Source organism: Anser brachyrhynchus (genome assembly GCF_964034855.1).
Source record: "Anser brachyrhynchus genome assembly, chromosome: 15".
Taxonomy (NCBI): domain Eukaryota; kingdom Metazoa; phylum Chordata; class Aves; order Anseriformes; family Anatidae; genus Anser; species Anser brachyrhynchus.
In genome coordinates this window covers 15,236,502-15,254,854 of record NC_137733.1, presented here as the reverse complement: position 1 = coordinate 15,254,854, position 18,353 = coordinate 15,236,502, and the positions used below count along the sequence as shown (strand labels likewise).

Below are 18,353 nucleotides of genomic sequence, written 5' to 3'. Positions count from 1 at the left end.
AGGCACCGAGCCCGGCTGCGGCCCCCCCCGGCACCCAGCCCCACCACACAGGCAGGCACAGCGATGCTTTCTGCTTTTATTCAATTAATGCAGCAATCTATACAAGAAAAAATAATAATAATAATAATGAAACCATGAAATTCCAAACCCTGACAGTGAAGAACCAAATTCTTCCTAAGAATCGACCAGAATTAAAAGTTTTCCCCCCGCGTCAGACTGTACATAAAATAATCTCTGCTCCATTTACAGCGTTTCACACAGTACTTCTCGTATCTCAAACTTCAGAACTGTACAACTTTGTTACAAACCACGCTTTTTCCTAGGAAAAGCTTACGGAAAAAAATATTGCCACTTTGTTTTTTATTTCTCTTTTATTTGTAACAAAACAAAACAAAAAAAAATTAGAATCTTTAAAAAAAAAAAAAAAACAAAATTAAAGTCAGCCAGAACATTAAGTGTGGGCAGGGGTGTGGGAAGGAGCAGAGGCGCGCTTCTCAGCTCGAGGTTTCTCCTCCCCACGAAAGGGAAGGCGTTGGGCAGACCAAAGAGGGGGGGTCTGGACCTCGGGGCCTTGCTCCGAGCCCCCCCCCAGGACATTCCCAGCTTCAGGTTGGGGTTCGGACACCCCCGAGGCCGGAGGAGGGAGCTGGCAGCCCCGCGTCCCAACACCCCTCCTGGGATGACGGCGTCAGGGTTGGGCCAGCGCGGGGCTGGAGGTGGCAACCTGGGCTTCCCTGCTGGAGGCCGTTCGTGGGCTCCCGGCAGCCTCTGCCGGGCAGGGACCTGCTCCCCGATCGGCCACCCCGTCCCCGGGCCAGCTCACCTCTCCCTGCCACCAAACCGCCTCTCCTTCTCTTCCAGAGGACAGGCCGAGCCCACGCGACCAACGCAAGAAGTCCGATCGCCGAGTCTTCTCCAGCTGCAGGCAAGAGCAGCGAACCCCAATTCCTCCCTCGGCAGAAAAGCGGGGGCAGCCCCCAGCTCCCTCCCCTTCCTCGGGAAAGGCGTTCTCGTGGTCTGGGACTGTGGGTTTGGGGTGTGTGGGGCCGTCAGGGCGCACGCAGCCGTATTGCCGGGGCCGGGCATGATGCACGACGACACGCTGCGGGTGGATGGAGAGGAGCACGGACCGCACCGCTGAGCCAGACAAGGACGATAAAGCCAACGGGGTCAGGCCAGGGAACGAGCCCGTCCCACGGAGGGGACGGGGAGAAATTTTTCCTTCTTTATGGGCAGGCAGCCCCAAAGCAGCACTCGCTGCCCTCCGTCCTCCGCAGCGGACTCGCGCCGCCGGCCTGACCCGAAGCCTGCACGCAGCCACGACAGAGAAGAGGAGTGGGCACAGCAGCATTTTGAGCCACAGTTTTACCAAACAGGTCACAGTAAGGGATCTAGACATCTGGATCCGCGTGAAAAATGTGCCTTCTGGTTTCAGATCAAGGTTTTACCCCGACGTTGTTCAGTGCAAAAGAGTTAAAAAACCATGTATCTACACATATACAACTGTGTGTATATAAAATGTCTGTACAAGTGGGAGAGATGGGCCGCCCGCACGCCGGGAACTCCTTGCCCACGAGATGCTACGGGTCAGACGGGCGGTGTTGGAGCCCCAAGCAGGCAGCTTGGAGGCTCAAAGCGGAACGGAGCAGGGGAGCGACTCCGGCGAGGAGCTCCCCGGCCCTCCAGCGCCGGCTGCCAGCTCGGACCCACGGCACAGACCTGGGATTGGGGGGGGAACAGGAGGGCAGAGCTCCCGGAGGCGGCGTGCAGGAACACCAGAACCCGAGGGGACAGGAGGGCTGCCCGCGCGCGTGCAGACCGCGCGAGGACTGGGATGAGGTGACGAGGCAAGACCTCGGGGTGCCTTGTCCAGCCTTCAGAGGACATACCTTGTCCCACGGGAGTCACGGCACTCCTGCCGCTTCGGGAAGGAGCCCCGGCGAGGCGGGTTGCCTTCGTTGTGAGCTGAGACACCGGAGTACGGCATCCGTGTCGCAGAGGTAGGCGTAAAATGGGGAGGGGGGACAGCAGGCTGCGCAGAGCGGGGACCTCGGGCGAGGGAGCAGAGCTGCTCTGCCTCACCGCAGCCACCGCCGGCAGCACGAGCAGCACAGCCTAACGCCCGCGGAGGGCACGGGGCACGTCCAGGGTGAATTCCGAAAAGAATTGGGAACAGCCATTCCCAGGCATCCCGCAGGCAGGTCTCTAGCTTGCTGAAGACGCTCGCAGATGCCAGCAGTGAAGAGGAGAAGGGATGGCTGCTCCCTGCACGCTGTTTTGCTGTCGGGGAACGCCAAGCTTTCCCAGAACGGGGGTTTGTAGCCAAGAGCTGGCCCGGATTCTCTGCAGCAAGCTAGGAAGGCAAGGAACGCTGCTTCAAATGCTCAGTGTGGTCTGATAACAGCTTCTCAGTGGTTTCAGAAGCAGCAGAAACATGAACTTTCAGATCTCTGGGCAGACAAGAGGCGCCTTCAAAGGCTGGCCACGAGGCTGTTCTCGCACCTCCACACCAAGCCGCCGGGAGCTCTCACCGGGAAGGCGATGGGATCAAGAGAACCGAGGACGGGCAGCTGGGGCCCGCCTAGGAAACCTCCCGCAGGTCAGCGCGATGCTGAAGGCGGCAGCGATCCCCTGGGCACTGGTGTGGCTGCTGGACCCAGCCCCAGCGGTAACCCCAAGGACGGGCGAGCGGCAGGAGCTGCACGAGTCAGCAGGGAAGGAAAAGGACACCGAGACCCAGATGTCAGCAAACATGCTCGATTGCTAAGGAACAGCGCCCGTTTTTTGTTGGTGTTTTTTTTTTTTTTTGACTGGGAGCTCCTCAAGACAGCAGCAAACGGGTTTCAAAATATATTACATCTTTTTATTGCCAAGCGTGCAGACCATGAAGTGTGGGGGACACGACACTAAGGAAAACTACAGTTTGAGGGAGGGCAAAGCGGTAAAAATTTAAAAATAAGACTACTCCTTACGACTGCCAACACTTGGGTTCAAAGAATCAATCGGAGGAAGTTCCTTAAAAGTAGGGGTTCTAAATACGGTGTTGGGCCCCAAACTTGGAAGGCGCTCAGGCTTCAGGCTGGGCGAACGCGAACCAGCTGGGAGAAGACGAGGAAGAAGGCAGACCTCCTCGCGTGACCTCCTCGCGGCCAAACGCCTGCTGCTGCTCAGCATTTCCCCTGGCAGCCACAAACTCCCTGCCCCAGGGACACGCAGCGGGACGAGCAGGGCATCGGTGGGTATTTCTGATGAACGCACTGACCCGGCAGCGTCCCCGCTCCCAGAGCCAGCCTCGGAGGGGACAGACCGCAGCCGAGGTGCCCGGCTCCCCGGCGGCCCCGTATCGGCGCCTGCCCTCGGCACGGGGTGCCCTGCCGGCTCCTCTCCCTCCACCCAGCAGGGGCAGGATGTTAAAACCAGCCCGCCACGCTGCCAGGAGGCGGAGGACAGCTTTTCTCGGGGGGGCCCCCCAAGCCCGGCATCCTCACAAGCACGGCCCTCACCCGCTTCTCTTTGCCGTGCCCGGAAAGCAGCAGGTATTCGGTGCTGACGCTGCAGCCCCCGGGCTCCAACACGGACCTCAGGGCGATGCCGGCCTGGCCTCAGTGAAATCAGCCCCGTTTCCTCCCTCCTCAACCAAAATACATCGCCGGTCAGGCCAGCGCTGAGAAGCCAGGGGTAAGCACATTCTTCTCGGAGAGGGCAGCCCGGGGACACGAGGCTGTGAGCCCAAGCTGGCTTGGGAAGAGGGACCGGAAAGAAAACCTACGGCATTTAAAACTGGTACTAAAGTGCAACACAAACGTTCCTAAACCCTTTGTAATCAACGCAGTAAGAGGGGTCTGCAAAGCTCCAAACTTCCAGTTACTGCAGGGCACACTCTTAAAACACAACCCAACGACAACTAGGTAACAGCAGACCAAGGAGCCCTTTGGTGAAGCAAGGAATACGAGGCCACCACAGAGAATTTCAGCTCCTGGGGTCTAACATCATATTTAGAACATTTGGAAAGGAAGTTAAAGCAAAAAAAACAAAACCAAAAATACAATTCTTGAATCTTGCGCAACGAAAACAGTTAAACTTTTTGGTGTTTTCAAAAGAAATCCCAACAGACAGCCTGGCATAACTCTATCTGCTTCCTAAGGGAGAGATGCCCGTTTGACCCATGACTCAGGACACCATGTGCACTGGACATGTTCCATCCTTACATACGTCTCAGCATTCCTCCATTCATAAAAACAAATCGCTAGATCCTTCCTGTTTACTCTTCAGCCTGAAAGGAAAAACCAAAACTGAAGCTAGATGGAAGATAGCCAGAGGGAGGAGAAAGTTTTCACAGACTGGAGGCCAATCTCATCAGCTCCACGAGCCCGGAAAGTGCATTCCTCAGTGTCGCCTCATTTTAACTTTCCTGGCCGGGCTGCCGTCCTCCTCCTCCTCATCACAGTCCTCCGTGTACTCGTAAGACCTTCGCCAATAGTTCTCGGAGCTGAAGTTGCTCCGTCTCCTATGTTTTGGTAAGAGGACCGAGCGCCTGTTCTCCTCTTTATCCATTTCTAGAATCCGTGGCCTACGGAGAGAGAGAGGGGGAGGGAGGGAGAGAGGGAGTGAGAACGCGGCCGTAACGGGATTTAAGCACTCCTTGTGTGGACACCATCTGGGTTTCTGCATACTTTGAGCAACGTGAGTGACTTTTTCCACGCTGCTCTCCCGGTGCTACGCTCTGGGCTCTTGGCAGAGCAGGAACAGATCGCCAAGCCGCACATCCCACGGCAAGGCTGAGAACTTCGCTTTGAATGGCGCAAGCCCTGCACCTTCGCATGGCCAGCTTTGGTCTCCACCTCCACCGTGCACACTTCCAAACGGCCTGGCCGCCCCTCTTTAGCTGCAGCCCGTAGCCCCCTGGGCAGAGGGGCCTGTGTGCCCTACAGAGGAGCTATGAGGAGACTCGTGGTGCAGGATTAAACCACAGCTCCAAGCTCCTGTGCCCTCCTGCTGCTCTCTCCAGCGTTCGTGCAGTCAGTTCTTGCAGAAAGCTGCCCCTGCTCTCACCTGCGATCAGCTCACGGCAGGGCCACGCTGGCAGGATTTTATCCTAGTTCATTTTATCCTAGGTGGCAACCGAGTTCCTCTGACAGATGCTGCCGCCTCTGCTATTTACCTACGTTATGCCGGAGTCTTTTAGGCCAAAGGAAGAGAAAACCATGTTTTTGACACCCATCTGCCGCAGGGGTCTGTGCTGAGCCTGCTCTCTGTTAACGTGTGTCTTCTCCTCCGCGGCAGGCTTTCACCAGTCTGCAGGCTTGCCCTGCACGGCCCCTCCTCTGATCACACGCAGCCCGCTGCAGGCTCCGAGGTAAGCCTTCCTCTGCAGGCTCGCTTCGTGATCAGCGTGCCCAGTCACCCCGAGCACTGGTGAACGAACGCTGCTCATAAACACGCCATCCCCGCCCTCCTCCTTCACCAGGACAGGTTGAAACACGGGCTGCGACTTCACAGCAGCCGAGCCCCACCACCTTTGGGTTTTGCACAACGTGCCGAGAGTGCCCTATCAATTCCTGGGAGGCTTCAGAGTTAGAGAACGGCAGAAATGACAGCTGGCAGGCCGGCTATCACTCCTGGCTATCAGTACATACGCGCGAGCAGGGTGGTGTTTAAGGGGAGCCTTGCTGCAGAGCTCAAGCTGTCTGCAACCTCAGCAAGGAGCTCTCTTGCAGGTCAGGCTTATGCACCCACACAGTCTGGTTGCACGCACACACACAAATACACACAGCCCTGGAACCAAAACAGATCTAAGAAGCTTCCCAGGGAGTCCTTCGCCCTTCCCGGTTCTCACGTTCTCTCCAAAGACTACTTTCATAATGTACTTTAACACAGCCGCGCAGGTTGCTCGGCAATAGAGGTCAAAAATAATTAGCTGCAGGGAAACTATTGTTCTGAATGACTGCATTATCAAGAGCCAGCCAAATCTATTGCTTCTTCATTATGCCACTCACAGGATAAACAATGTAAGCTGCTTACAGCCGGAGCTTAGCCTCCGCAAGCCTCGGAGGAACGTATAAAGCAACGTGGTCTGATAAAACAGATCTGCGTGCCACAGGAAGCACCTGGCAAAGAGGTGCAAACCAGGATGCTTCAAGTGCGCCGTGCAGCCTCTCTCATCAGAGGCCGGGAGCCTCAAACATTCACTGACCAACTCCTTGCTCTTAGGAGAGCCCAACCTACCTGTGAGCAGCATCGGGGTCTGCTTTGCGATGGGACCGCTTGGGTTTCAGGATCTGGTCCCTGTTGTTCCCCGACAGGCGGTCGGAGGTGTAACCTGGTGACAACACAGAGCTACTCAGCGATTTCGTTTCCAGTCGAGGTGCATCTAGTCTTGTTCTGTGAATTAAAAAAAAAAAAAAAAAGAATTTGCGAGGAGTTTCTACAGGATCGGTAGCAGGCTGCAAGAGACGCTTGTCCTAGATGCACTGAAGCAGAACCCTCAATCCCAGCCACACAGCTCCAGAAGTGGGTCAGGGTCGTTACACTCAAAGGCAGAACAAGCTGCAGTTCTCTTGCACTTGATGCTTTAATTTTTAACCTTTACTGAACTGGTCAGAAGACAGAGAAAGGTTTAGGGGTGGGAATCACTCAGAGGTGATTCTGGGAGGACAGGAAAGGTGCTGTGCTCGCTGCAATCCCAGTGACAGGGCATTGAGCGGAGGTGCTGGGCTCCCCGTGAAACCCCATGAAATCACAGTGACTCCTCAACAACTTGCAGCTCCAGTTAAGCCACCTGGGAGATGCACCGAGAAATCCATCATCGCCTCCACCAGCAATAACCGCTTCTGTCTGGAAACTCCCTCCTCTCTCAGGGACCTCGCGGGGTCGGGCATTTCTCGGCTTGACTAAGAGCTTTAGCGCTTCGACTCATGCTCGAGTCAGAAGTGGGGTTGGCAAACAGCAGCCGCGCCGCATCCTTTACAGCGGCACAGCAGTCTTGGTCACGCTGCAACAGCAACGCTGGAGCTCCAGCAGAGAGCGAGCAGAGCTCCGAGCAGAGCTGCCACCGCTGCTGCCCGGGCACGGCTGCAGCAGCAGCTTGCAGCACGCACGGAGAGGCAGCGGGCTGCATGGCACCAGTGGCACCGTGGTGCCGTACGACGGTGCCGTCACCATCTCCCAGTGCAGCGTAGTTACTGGTCACCACTTAGAAGCACTGCCGAAGTCAGTTTCAAAACAGACCGAAGCCTAAGAATGGGCAAAGCGTGCTAAAAGGTGGTGCCAGGGCTCCAGAGTGCCAGTTTCAGGAGGATCCGTGCACGTCTCTGGGCAGAAAGGCACCCTGACGTTGCTCCTGCTGCCTCGCTCCCCAGGACTGGGGATGAATACCAAAGGGGGCTGGGTGAAAGAAAGGGGAGAATCACTACGTGTCCCCTGGTGTGGAGCTTCAGCTTTTGAGGCAGGTTTTTGAGGCAGCTGCTGCCAGGCTGGAGCCTGCACTAGTCTGCAAAGCCATCCTGAGCTGTTTGCAGCTCCGGGACTGGAGCCAGGCCAGCCGGAGCACCAAAAGCGTTGCGGATCCTGCCCTGGACACCTCGGGAGGTTTAAATGTATTTCAAATATAATAACCAGAGGCCTACAATTAAAAACCCACTAAATGCACTGCAAGGGTCAGAGAGCACCAGCCACGCCCCGTCACCGCAGAGCGACGTGGATATGAGCTGCAGGAGCAGGTACTAGGAGGGGCTACACCAAAACGGAAAGCAAATCACCCAGCGAAGTCCAAGCTAAATGAAATAACTCCCCAGTGCGACAGCTCACAAACAGCTAAGTACAAATGGCTGCATAAGCCCTGTAAAATGACTTTCAAGCCCCGCTTGAGGAGGTCTCACTTCTCCCCCTACCTCCCACCTTACCTCTGGCAGCAGCTCAGGAAATTCAGAGCATCGCTCCTTCCCCCGCCCGCCCGCCCCTCGCTCAGAGCGCTCCCAAACCTCGCCGGCTCCCCGCAGCCCCGTGGCGCAGGAAACACCGTAAATGCCATCACGCTGCAGCTCTCCAGTGCTCCTGACCTACTTGGTAACCGCGCCGCTCTCAGGCGTGCCGAGAAAGCCAGCCACTTCTCCGGCACGCACGGCTTCGTCCTGCCGCTGCCAGCAAAAACCGCCTCCAGAGCCACGTGCCCGGAGCGGAGGCAAGAACGGATCCAGACTCTTAACGTCTGGGGCCCAGCACGCTCTGGCAGCCTGTTCGGAGCCAAATATCCCAAATATCCCAGCTCCTGGATGCAGCTTTTATACTGCTCCGTGACGTGACCGCGGGGTATCTGAGCCCTCTGGAAAGCTGCGGGCTGCCTCTCACCAGCAAGGAGGAGACGGCGAGTTTCACGAGGTCAAGGGCTGCTCCCAAACCTCGCGTGCCAGCAGAAGCGGCTGGCTGTCTTCCTGCTTGCGTAACTCGCTGCTTCAGCCTGCACGAGCTGCACGATCCGGGCACTCGCTGCAGCACTAGCTGCTCCGGGGGCTGCGAGCGCGGGGAAAGGTCCACCAAAGGGTGCACTAACAGGCAACGGCCGTGTATTCGCCGGGGCTGCTCAGCCCTACGGAGATCACACAGAAATAACCCCCGGGGGGTTTCCGCTCTGCTCGTAGGAAGATCCCGTTGTGGTTTCCTTCAGCTCGCCAGGCAAGTCATCGCTGTCTGCGTATGACGGGGCGGTCACTGCCGCCCTAACGCTAAGCGACTCGGGCCCCCGCGGGGAGGACAGCCGGACCGGCTGCCGCAGAAGGACGCCGGGGCAAACGCGGGCAGCCGGCTCTGCCGGGAGCTAACGGCCTCGTCTGCTCAGCAGGGAGGCACCGGGTCGGCCAGGTACGTCCTGGAGAGCTGGACGCCCGCCTGGCTGCTTTCCGAGGGCAGTCAGGCCAAAGTGAGATAACTCAGCGCCCGCAGCTTACGGGGGCTGATGAGGGTAAGAGGCAGGTTGAACAGGGAGTCGTACATCTGCGCCAGCTCGGGCAGCTTTAGTTCATTCGGCCAAGTCTGCGGAGCAGTTCCTTGGAAAAGGCAGCCTAGGACAGGCAGCTTCTCTGCCCCAAAGCCCGACTAAAGCAGCCAGAGCCCAGCTCTCTCCCCCTGCAGGGTCTGGAGACGCCTCCCGCCGGCGCTCATCAGCACTCGCACGGCTTTTTGTTGGTGCAGTAACCAGCGACTGGAAGGCAGCCACCCTCGGGCTCTCCTCGCAGTCACCTCACCACTCACCTAACACGCCAACAGCCGGCAGCCCGGTGGTTTGGCTCTCCCCTCCCTTCCCCTCATCCCACCCTATCGCCCGCCGCATCTCATCCCGCCTCCCCGGCTCTGCTAACGCCTCAGGGCTGCTGTTTCCCTGCCTTCATCTCACGGATCTCTCTAACCAGATGTCCGACTCCGCGCTGCTGGCCTTGTGCCATATCTTCGCATCACCAGGCTGTCTGGAAACCAGCTAGGCTGCCCAGAAGTTCCACAACTCCCGATCTACAGCACTTGCCCGCTAGCCTCATGCTAGCCTGGGCCACAGCCCTGCCATCATGGCCACACTTTTGTCTGGGTTAACAGCACCCAAAGCCACGTGTATTTCCACTTACAAACATTTCTTGACGGTGGAATTGCTGCTAACAACTTCTAAGGCCCGATAAAGGTGGGTCAACGTGGTGCATACACATATTTTAGTCCTCTAGTAAAAGGAACTGATACGAAATGCCATTTCTGGGTACAGGAGAAGGTGACACCGGGGACGTTGGGGTGGTTCCCCCGCAATTATCTTCTGGAACGGGAAGCGTGCGACGCGACTTACAGAGCCCGGCTTCGCTGCTCCCAGGACAACCTCTATGAACTGGTCACTAAATTCACCGCATCCACTTCCCCTCAAAGCCAGCGCCTTCCTCCCTTCTCCCCAGGAGATGAAAGCCACGCTACCAAGAAACCTGTCTGCTTTACGGATGATTCTTCATCGTCAGCTTCAAAGCGCTGCCCAGGTAACTTTTGCACGTGGCTATCGTATGATCAGACACCTGGACGTGCAGCCCAGGGCACAGGAGTTTGAAATCCTAGCTGCCTGGAGCCGGGCAGCCAACGAAAGCCACGTGCTCGGACAGGAACAGTGCCTGCAAACGGGCAGAGTGGGACCTAGAAGATTTAAGATCGACTCAGCGTATTAACAAGCACGGCTTTTTTGTTGTTGTTGTTAAAAGCATTGCTTTAACAGCACCTTGAAAATCACACCAACAGACTGGAGGTTGCCTTACTGTCCAGAGGGCTCCGACACTTACTTCCGAAGGATGATGACGGCTCTCCTCTCCTTGATGTCCTGCGGTCGAATACAGTGTGTAATTTCGTCAGCTGCGTATCCGCTGACAACAGAAACAGAAAGCCACTGTGAGAAAGACAACGGGCAGAGGCACAACGTGGCTGCAACAACAAACTTTGGCCAATCCGTTCCCAACTTCCACCATGAATTCCTCCTCCAAACACCCCGTTCCCCAGCTAGACTGCCATAAAAGAAGAAACTTCGAGAAAATAGTAGCAGTCAGGCCTTTTTTTTTTTTTTAAATTTTGACTCAATTTTTTTTAGCATACACCAGAGAAAAGGCCACCTGCCGCAACATCGCGAAATAAGTCGCGTTGAAAATGAGTTTACGGAGCGTAAATTCAGCTAATTTGTTTACGGGAGCTTTATCAAGAGATCAGCTCACAGCAGAAGAAAAATCACCACGTCGCTTTCTCGCACGGGTCCCGAGAAAAAGCCATCTATCACCGCTGAGACACGCGGCACACCCGGACGCGTCCACGGACGGGAAGAGCCTGCTGCCGGAGCCTCTCCCAGCGCTCGCAGGTGGGCTTTGGCACCGATTCGGTGTGTCAGGGGAGGAGGGGTGCAGACCAAGCGCCTGATGCCCCGGGAGTTGAGCGCCTCGTCCCCACCACCCGGGCACGGGACACTCGCTCGTGCTCAGCAGCCTCACCCTCTCTGCTCCTCGGTCACGGTACGGCCCGCCGCAGCCCCGGCGACCCTCCGAAGCAGGCTGCAAACCAAGCTGGGCTCCTAAAACCTCCGTGCCGTGGGGCTCATGAGGCGAGGCAGCAGCTTGGGCCAGCATGGAGTGCGCGAGGCTCACCGCTCCGTCACCGCGCCGCAGCCGTCGTTGGCAGGAGAGCGTTTTGGTGTAGGGGATGGCTTCAATACTTCAAGTTGTAGTCCGGCGCGGGGAAGGAGAAGCGAAACGCCTCCCGAAATGGCTGACAAGGGCAGGAAGGCGTCGGGGCGAAGGCCACTCGGGTCGCAGGGAGCCAGTGCGCCCCCGCCCTGGGTTAACCCCGCGCAGAGCTCACAGAGCCTCCCCGGGAGCGGGACCCACACGCCTGCGGATCCGCGAAGCGGTGCCAGAGGCCACGGCGGCGCTTCCCAGGGGCAGGGGTTTACGCTTCCAAGGCAGCCGCAGCACGCCCTGCCTCGCACCACACCTCGAAAGCGTTTCATGTGGGATGCCGGAGCCCGAGCTCAGCATTTCCTCCGGTGGCTCCTTCCCTCGGAGGAGCCTCAGCTCCCGCTGCTCTCCCTCTGCCCGCCGGCACGGCCGGGGAGCCGCTGCCCGCGCTCCCCGCCACCAGGCTTCAGCAGCCCGCGAATTCGGGATGCTCGGGGAACAACACGTCACGCACATGCGGGTCTCCTCGGGGGGCAGGACGGGGTTTCCTGTGTCTGGGTAAATCACCCACCCGCTCGCCTGGAAGCGCACACCTCTCACCTGAAGGCTGCTTTGAGGAGGGAGCTCAGAGCCTGAGGCCTGACCGGTGGGGAGAGGGGCTGCTGGCCGCCCCCCCCCGCCCTTCAGGGCGCCGCGGAACAAGGCAGCGTTATGCAAAGGGGCTGTAATAATGCTCCGTTATGTTCCAGGAATCTCCGCGTCAAGCTCCAGCGGACTCATTAATGTCACCCACGTTAACATTCGGCTCGGCACATCCTCACCCCGAACGCGGGGAGGAGGTCTGCTCCGAGACCTGCGCCCTCCATCACGAGACGTCAGCCCGGCCTCTCCCCCTCCCCAGACAAGAACTCATTTCCCAGCTCGCTTTCCAGCACCTTAAGCAGAGCTGGCGGCCCCAGGTGCAGGGGGACGGCCCCAAACAACAGCCCTCAGCCCTAACGGGGACCCACCAGGCAGCCCCGATGCCACAACGGGGAGGGAGAGCTCAGCTTGCACCTTGCCATGGCCCGAGGGGGGCCCTGCACGGCCCTCCAGCATGGGGCGGGTGCAGGAACCGGTCAGGAACAGGGTAAGGTTATTTCTCAGTTGTCCTGCTTGGTGCCAGCACCAATTTCTCACCCGCTCCCTGCCCTTCCCACGTCCCGGTGACAGCCGAGGGACAGACGCTGGAACGAAACACCCACGAGGACATCAGCGGCGCACCCGGGGATTTCGTTTTTTGCCCAGCCGACGAAACCAAAGCGCCGAGGGGTAACGTGGCGAAGAAAGCCCTGAACTGCTGGCAACACCCGAGCGTGACGCATCCGGCCCGGAGCATTTTTCAGAGGGCCGAGGGGAGGCTGGATGCCACCCGCAGGCTGCTCGGAGCAGCCCAGCTGCCACCCAGCTCACCTGCTGGGGCTTCCGACACCCACACCTCCTCCCCGAGCCTCTTTTTTTTACTTTTTCTTCCCCGACCCCCACCGTAACCGAAAGCAGGGTGTTTTTTTGTACAGGTATCACCAGAAAGGAGGCCCTCGTGGCTGCCGGCGCGGGCAGAAGTTCTCCGCGGCAGGCAGAGCCTTTTCCTCGGGATCAGGCTTTCCTGGGAAAGCACCCGAGCCCGGCGGCCGCGGAGCCACCCCTCCAGCTGGGAACAAAGCAGGTTCGGCCTCCAGAGGCTCCGAGCAGCGGGGCTGACGGCGCTGCCACCAGGCATTGCCTCTGGACAGCACGAGGCGAACATCGCCGCGTTCCCACCGCTACTACAAGCGGCGGGGGAGCGGGCCTGCTCTCTCCTCGGAGCGCCCGCCGGTGCCAGAAGGAAAACCCACCCGCTTTCGGGCTCGCAGAGCTCCGCAGACATTACCTGGGGGGGTTCACTCCTCTGCTTAACTGCAGCCTTGCTGGCCCCCAACCCCAGGCGCGGAGACACGACGCTCGGTAATTAAACCCAAGCCCACCAGGTGCCCAGATCCATTACATGCTGCGGGGCTTTGCACCACCCCAACAGATCCACCCCCCCCCCCTTTTTTTTTTTTTTTTAATTTTCCCAGCCTAACCATTCGTCAAAACCCCGCTCCCCGGCAGACGGGCCAATCCTCCATCTCCTCCGCAGCGCTCCTGCTGATTGATGCTTATCAAATTCCTTTCTTTTTTTTTAAAACAGGGGAAAAAAAAATACCAAACTCACAGACGTGGTCCTGCCAGCAAGCACCTACAGGAAGCTGATGGCACCGAGGTCTTAGCGCAGCCCGGCTCGGCGCTGCCATTTCCTCTCGGCCCGGCCGGCGCACGCGGAGGTGGAAGCAAACGCCCACCGCCGGCTGCTTCTCCGGGGGGCACAACCCGCAGAGGGGGCCGGTCCCCGGTCCTCCGAGGGCAAACCTGCACCAGGGAGGCAAACGGAGAGAAAATACCTTGCCGGAGGAGCGCGGGGCTGGGCGGGCGGCCTCCGGGCGGCTCAGCCTTTGTCCTGCTGGACGCGGCGAGGGGAGCCTCCGTTCCTCTTCCGAAACTCCTTGCGAGGGCGTCTTTGCGACCCTAACCCCTCGTTGGAGACGCCAACGCTTCGCAGCTCGAGTTTGAGGCCGGTGCAGGGGTCGCAAACAGCCCGGCCCACCTCGCCTCGCGGCAAACGCTTCAGCCTGCTGCAAAGTTTAACCGGCAGCGTCCCCCCCGCGCCAGGCGCTTACCGGCAACCCCGAGCCTCACCGGGAAAAACCTGAAGCAAGCGCATCGAGTCGAGGGCAGGACACGGGGAAAGCCCCTCTGCGGGGCGGGGGGCGGCCACGAGGCCGCGAGGGGGATTTTGAACAGAGCTGGGATGGGGACCGGGACGCGCGTGGGATGGGGAGAGGCGGGGAAAGAGGGGGGAAAAGGGGAACCCGGCGGCTTTCCTGCGAGCCTCCCGGTTTCCACACGGTACCGTAAGCGAGCGTGGCTCCGCTGGCTTCCCCAGGAAGGAGGCCTGCCAGGAGCAGCCTCTGACCCAGCAGCATTTGAATCCCAGACATTACAGGCATGCCGCTTCTATCTCCGCCGTTTCCCTATCTCCAGGGCAACTGCCTCCGGCAACCGCTCGCTGGGAGGAGAGGAAGCCGAGTTCGGGGAGCTGGCTTCACCGCCGCCGCCAGCTGGGCCGGGAGCTGCACCCCGAGATCTCCCCAACATCCTCCGTCCCTTCCCCGAGCTCTGGGGTCAGAGGGGAGCCGGGAGGTTTGCTCAAGTCCTGGATCACAGCAGCCCGGGCCCATCGCCTTGGCAGAATCTCCCTTAAGTGAGTGCTAAGTGTCTGCTAACCGCTGCGCCGGAACGGAAATAATCCCCGAAATTGAAATAATCCCCAGGTTAGGGGCTGTTATTTGCTGGAAAGCAGAACCTCTGAACGTCTAACCCTGCGTGAGGCTGGCGAATGCCATCCTGGGGCGGCGAGGAAGCCAACCTTTCCGTGCAGCCACCAAAACATCTTCGTTTGCTTTGCAGGAGCGCTTCAGGGACCTGCTGGCGGCACCCACGGCACGCCGGCCGCACAGCCGCATGGCACACAACTCGCTCCTGCTCCAGGGACCCCGAGCCAGCTCCTTCCCAGCGGTTTTGGGGGACAAGAAACCGCGATTCGCTTGCTGTGGAGCAGAGGAAACACCTCTCCCTCAGCCCACGAGGGGCCGATCCTCCACCGCTTAAGCCCCGATCCCGCTTCGGATGTGAATTTGAGCATTTTCCCGGTGATTCTGGCTACGACTACAGACAGACCCCGCAGGACGGTTCCGAACGCGCGCGCTCGGTCGCGAAAACGCTCTCCCCGTCCACGGGAGCGAGCCCCGGCTACGAAAGGGAGTACAGCCATTTACCCCGGGCATCGCGGGGGCTCGCTTCGCCGGCAGGAAAAATTAAGGCAGAAAGTTTTGCTGCCTGCGTCCGGCCTCACGGTAAGCGGACGCGCCGCGATGGCTCCCTCCCAGCGCCGCTCCGGGAAAAATCACTCCGACCTCTGCCCTTCTCCTGCACCCTCCCTGCCCCGGCCACGCTCCCCAGGGAATAAGAAAACGTCTTTAGCCTCGGGAGAGCCTTCCCTGCTGGCGGATCCTCCCGCAGCCTCGCTCGATCCCGCTGAGTTACCTAACGCTGGGGGGGGGGCACTGGTTAATGTTTGCGCAGCTTTCCCCGGATAAAAGCTCCGTGAGATCCCGGCCGTTATTACCGACGCCCCGGTCACCAGCGCGACGCCTGTGGCTGGGGGGGGGGGGGGGGGGGAGGTGGAAATTCCTTCCTGCGCCCTGCGGCGATCGCTTTGCGAGCCAAGGCGCGGGGTTGTGTTACGAGCAGGGAGCCCTGAAACCCGCCCGGGACGTTCGCCGGTCCCAAATTAAAAAAAAAAAAAAAAAAAAAAGTTGGTAGTTCCGAGCGCTGTTGGCAGAGCCCGGGCCATCCCCGCTCCTGGCGGCAAGCACTCTGACCTTCAGGACGCGGGGACGAGGCTCGCGATGTGCTGACGAGGGCCGGCAGCCCCGGCACCGGCCCTCCGAGCGCGGGAGCGAGGAGCACGCGGGCTGCCCGGGGCCGTGCCGCCCGTCCCGCGGGCTCCGTGCGCCCGCCGGGAGACAACGGGGGTTAGGGAGGAGACGGCTCCCAGCACGGAGCCCGGCTGTAGCAGCGGCTCGCGGCGTGACCTTGGGCAGGTCGTTTCACCTCCACGGGGGCGAGCGCCGTCCCTGCAAGCGTCGCCGCCGCCGCGCTCCCCCGGGGACAGTCCCCGCGGGGTCCGCGCCGTCCCCGTCCCGCAGGTGAGGGCTCCGAGCTCCCCGCTGGCAGCCCGGGAGCACGAGGCCCTTCGCGCCACCTCCCTGCCCTTCGGGTCGCGTCGGGAGGGCTAAGGGTAGAGCCCGGGTGCGGGATCCATTTTGCGCCTCGATGCCAACCGCGGCCGCTCGGGGGAAAGGCACCGAATCCCAGCTCCACCAGCAGGCGACTCCGGATCCGATCTCCCCCTTGTGGGACCACCCCAAAACGCCGTCCCCACTGGGGACCCCCTGGCCCCTTCCCGCCGCCCGGGGACCCCGCGTGCCCCGCCAAGGGAGCCGAGCCGAAGGCCCACGCGCCTCGGGACGGGCGTTCCGCGAGGCGGCGCGCTACCTGAGCACCGTGACGCTGCCCCTCTTGACGGGCAGGAAGAGGACGGGCTCCGACACCCTGATGGGCTTGAACTGGAACTTGCAGCCGAAGCAGAGCGCCGAGTCGCTGAAGAAGGACACGGAGACGATGGGCCTCTCGAAGATGTGGATGGGGTCCACGTGGGAGACGATGCAGCCCCCCGGCTGGTAGTCGTTGATCACGGCGCTGTTCACGAAGCCCTCGGGGATCACCCGGTGCTCCACCAGCTTCCTGATCACCAGGTCGTGCACCCACTCGGGGATGGCGTCGACCTCCCCCCGCGGGTACAGGCGCTCCTGGCCGGGCCCTCGCCTCTGCAGCTGCGACCCGTAGGTGTACCCCTCCCCGAAAAAATACTTGTTGCGCAGCGGCGCCCGGTCCACCGTGTGCTCCTTGTAGAGCCCCTTCTCCGCCCGGGACACCACGTCCTCGATGCGGGCCTCGATCTTGGCGCACTCCTCGGCGCTGAAGAGGCGAAGCTGTCGGATGCCGCTCTTCACTTTCCGGGCTTCCTCCTCCTCCTCCTTCTGCTGCTGCTGCTGCTCCTCGTAGTCGCTGGGCTCCGAGGCCGAGTCCTCGTGGTAACGCCGCTTGCGCTCGTAAGGGGGGGGCTCGGCGGGCTCCCGCGGCCCCTTGGGGTTGTCCCGGTAAGGCATCATGGACTTGAGCTTCTCCCGCAGGTCCGTGTAGCCGCTGCCGGCCATCGCGCCTCGGCGGGCCCCGCGCTCCGTCACCGCCCCGCTGCCGCCGCGGGGGACGCGCAGCCGCTGCTCATGGCACCCGCCGCCCTGTCGGGAGAGCACCCACGGGGCGTCAGCGGGGGGAACCGGGACGGTTCGGGCCCCCCCGGTGTCCCCCCGGTCCCTCCCGATGTCCCTTGCATGGACCAGGCCTACAGGGCCTTCTGCCGGTAAGGGCCGGTGGCCCCCCGGGCTGGGTTCTGTGGGGTGGGGGGGCACCGGGAGGGTACCGGGGGGGGTACTGGGGGGTACTGGGAGTATGGGGGGGGGGGGGTTACCGGGCCATATGCGGGAGTTATTGAGGGGTACGGGGGGTATGGGGGGGGTTACCGGGAGCATGGGGAGTGTACCGGGGGGTACGGGGTGCGGTACCGGAGGGTATGGGGGGGGTTACCGGGAGGTATAGGGGGTCTGTGGGGGGTGGTACCGGGGGTATGGGGGGGTTACCGGGGGGGTATAGGGGGTCACCGGGGTGTATTAGAGAGTCTGGGGGTTGGTACCGGGGGCATAGGGGGGTTACCGGAAGGTACGGGGGATATACGGGGGTTACTGGGAGGTACACGGGGGTTACCGGAAGGTATCAGGGGGTCTGGGGAGGTGGTACCGGGTGCACGGGGGGGTTACCAGCGGTGCCGGAGGGGGTCCCGGGGGGGTCCCGGGGGTTACCGGGGGGTTACCGGAAGGATTAAGGCAGCCCACACCCCCCCCCCCAGGCAATCCGGGACGCCCAACTCACGGCTTTGCCCGGGGCGGCGACGGCGGCGGCGGCGGTAACGGCGGTAACGGCTGCGGTGACTGCGACGACGAAACGGCGACGGCACGGGGTGGGGGGGGGGGGAGGGGGGAGGGAAAGGCGGTTCGGCCGCAGCTCCCGGTTACCGGGCAAGCTCAGGCGGCGGCGGCGGCCGAGCCTGGCACATGCCCAGCGGCGGCCCCGGCGCGGCGCGGCGCCCTGCCCGCTCCCATGGCGGAGGGGCCCGGGGCCGGGGCCGGGGCCGGGGACACCGGGGCCGGTGAGGGAGAGGGGGCGGAGGGGGGTGCCGGTACCGGAGGGGGGAGGGGCGGCGGCGGGCCCCAGGGGTCTCGCGCAGCCGTTCCCGCGGCGCGAGCGGCGCCTACGTCACCAGCCGCCCGCCCGACATCCCCGGGCCGCCGCGGGGCCCCGCCCACCGCGCCGGCACCGCCGCCGCGCCCCGCCCCCCCCGCGCCCCGCCCCGCGCATGCGCACGCGCGGCCAACGACGCCGCCG

The 18,353-nt window shown here is 61.2% G+C and overlaps 1 protein-coding gene and 1 long non-coding RNA gene across 2 annotated transcripts; one reads left to right on the top strand and one right to left on the bottom strand.

Annotated features, from left to right (window-relative positions):
- Positions 1–62: 62 nt before the first annotated feature.
- On the bottom strand, positions 63–18,280 carry ALKBH5 (alkB homolog 5, RNA demethylase). Its single transcript, XM_080556065.1, has 5 exons — positions 17,841–18,280; positions 16,347–17,152; positions 10,296–10,376; positions 6,226–6,381; positions 63–4,570 (listed from the first exon to the last, which is right to left on the bottom strand). The coding sequence occupies exons 2-5, from the start codon at positions 17,066–17,068 to the stop codon at positions 4,387–4,389; spliced, it is 1,143 nt and encodes a 380-aa protein (XP_080412191.1). The 5' UTR covers positions 17,069–17,152; positions 17,841–18,280; the 3' UTR covers positions 63–4,386.
- On the top strand, positions 10,383–13,399 carry LOC308178065. The gene is made up of 2 exons (XR_013939553.1): positions 10,383–10,858; positions 11,921–13,399. It is a non-coding gene; the product is annotated as an uncharacterized lncRNA (long non-coding RNA).
- Positions 18,281–18,353: the final 73 nt, after the last annotated feature.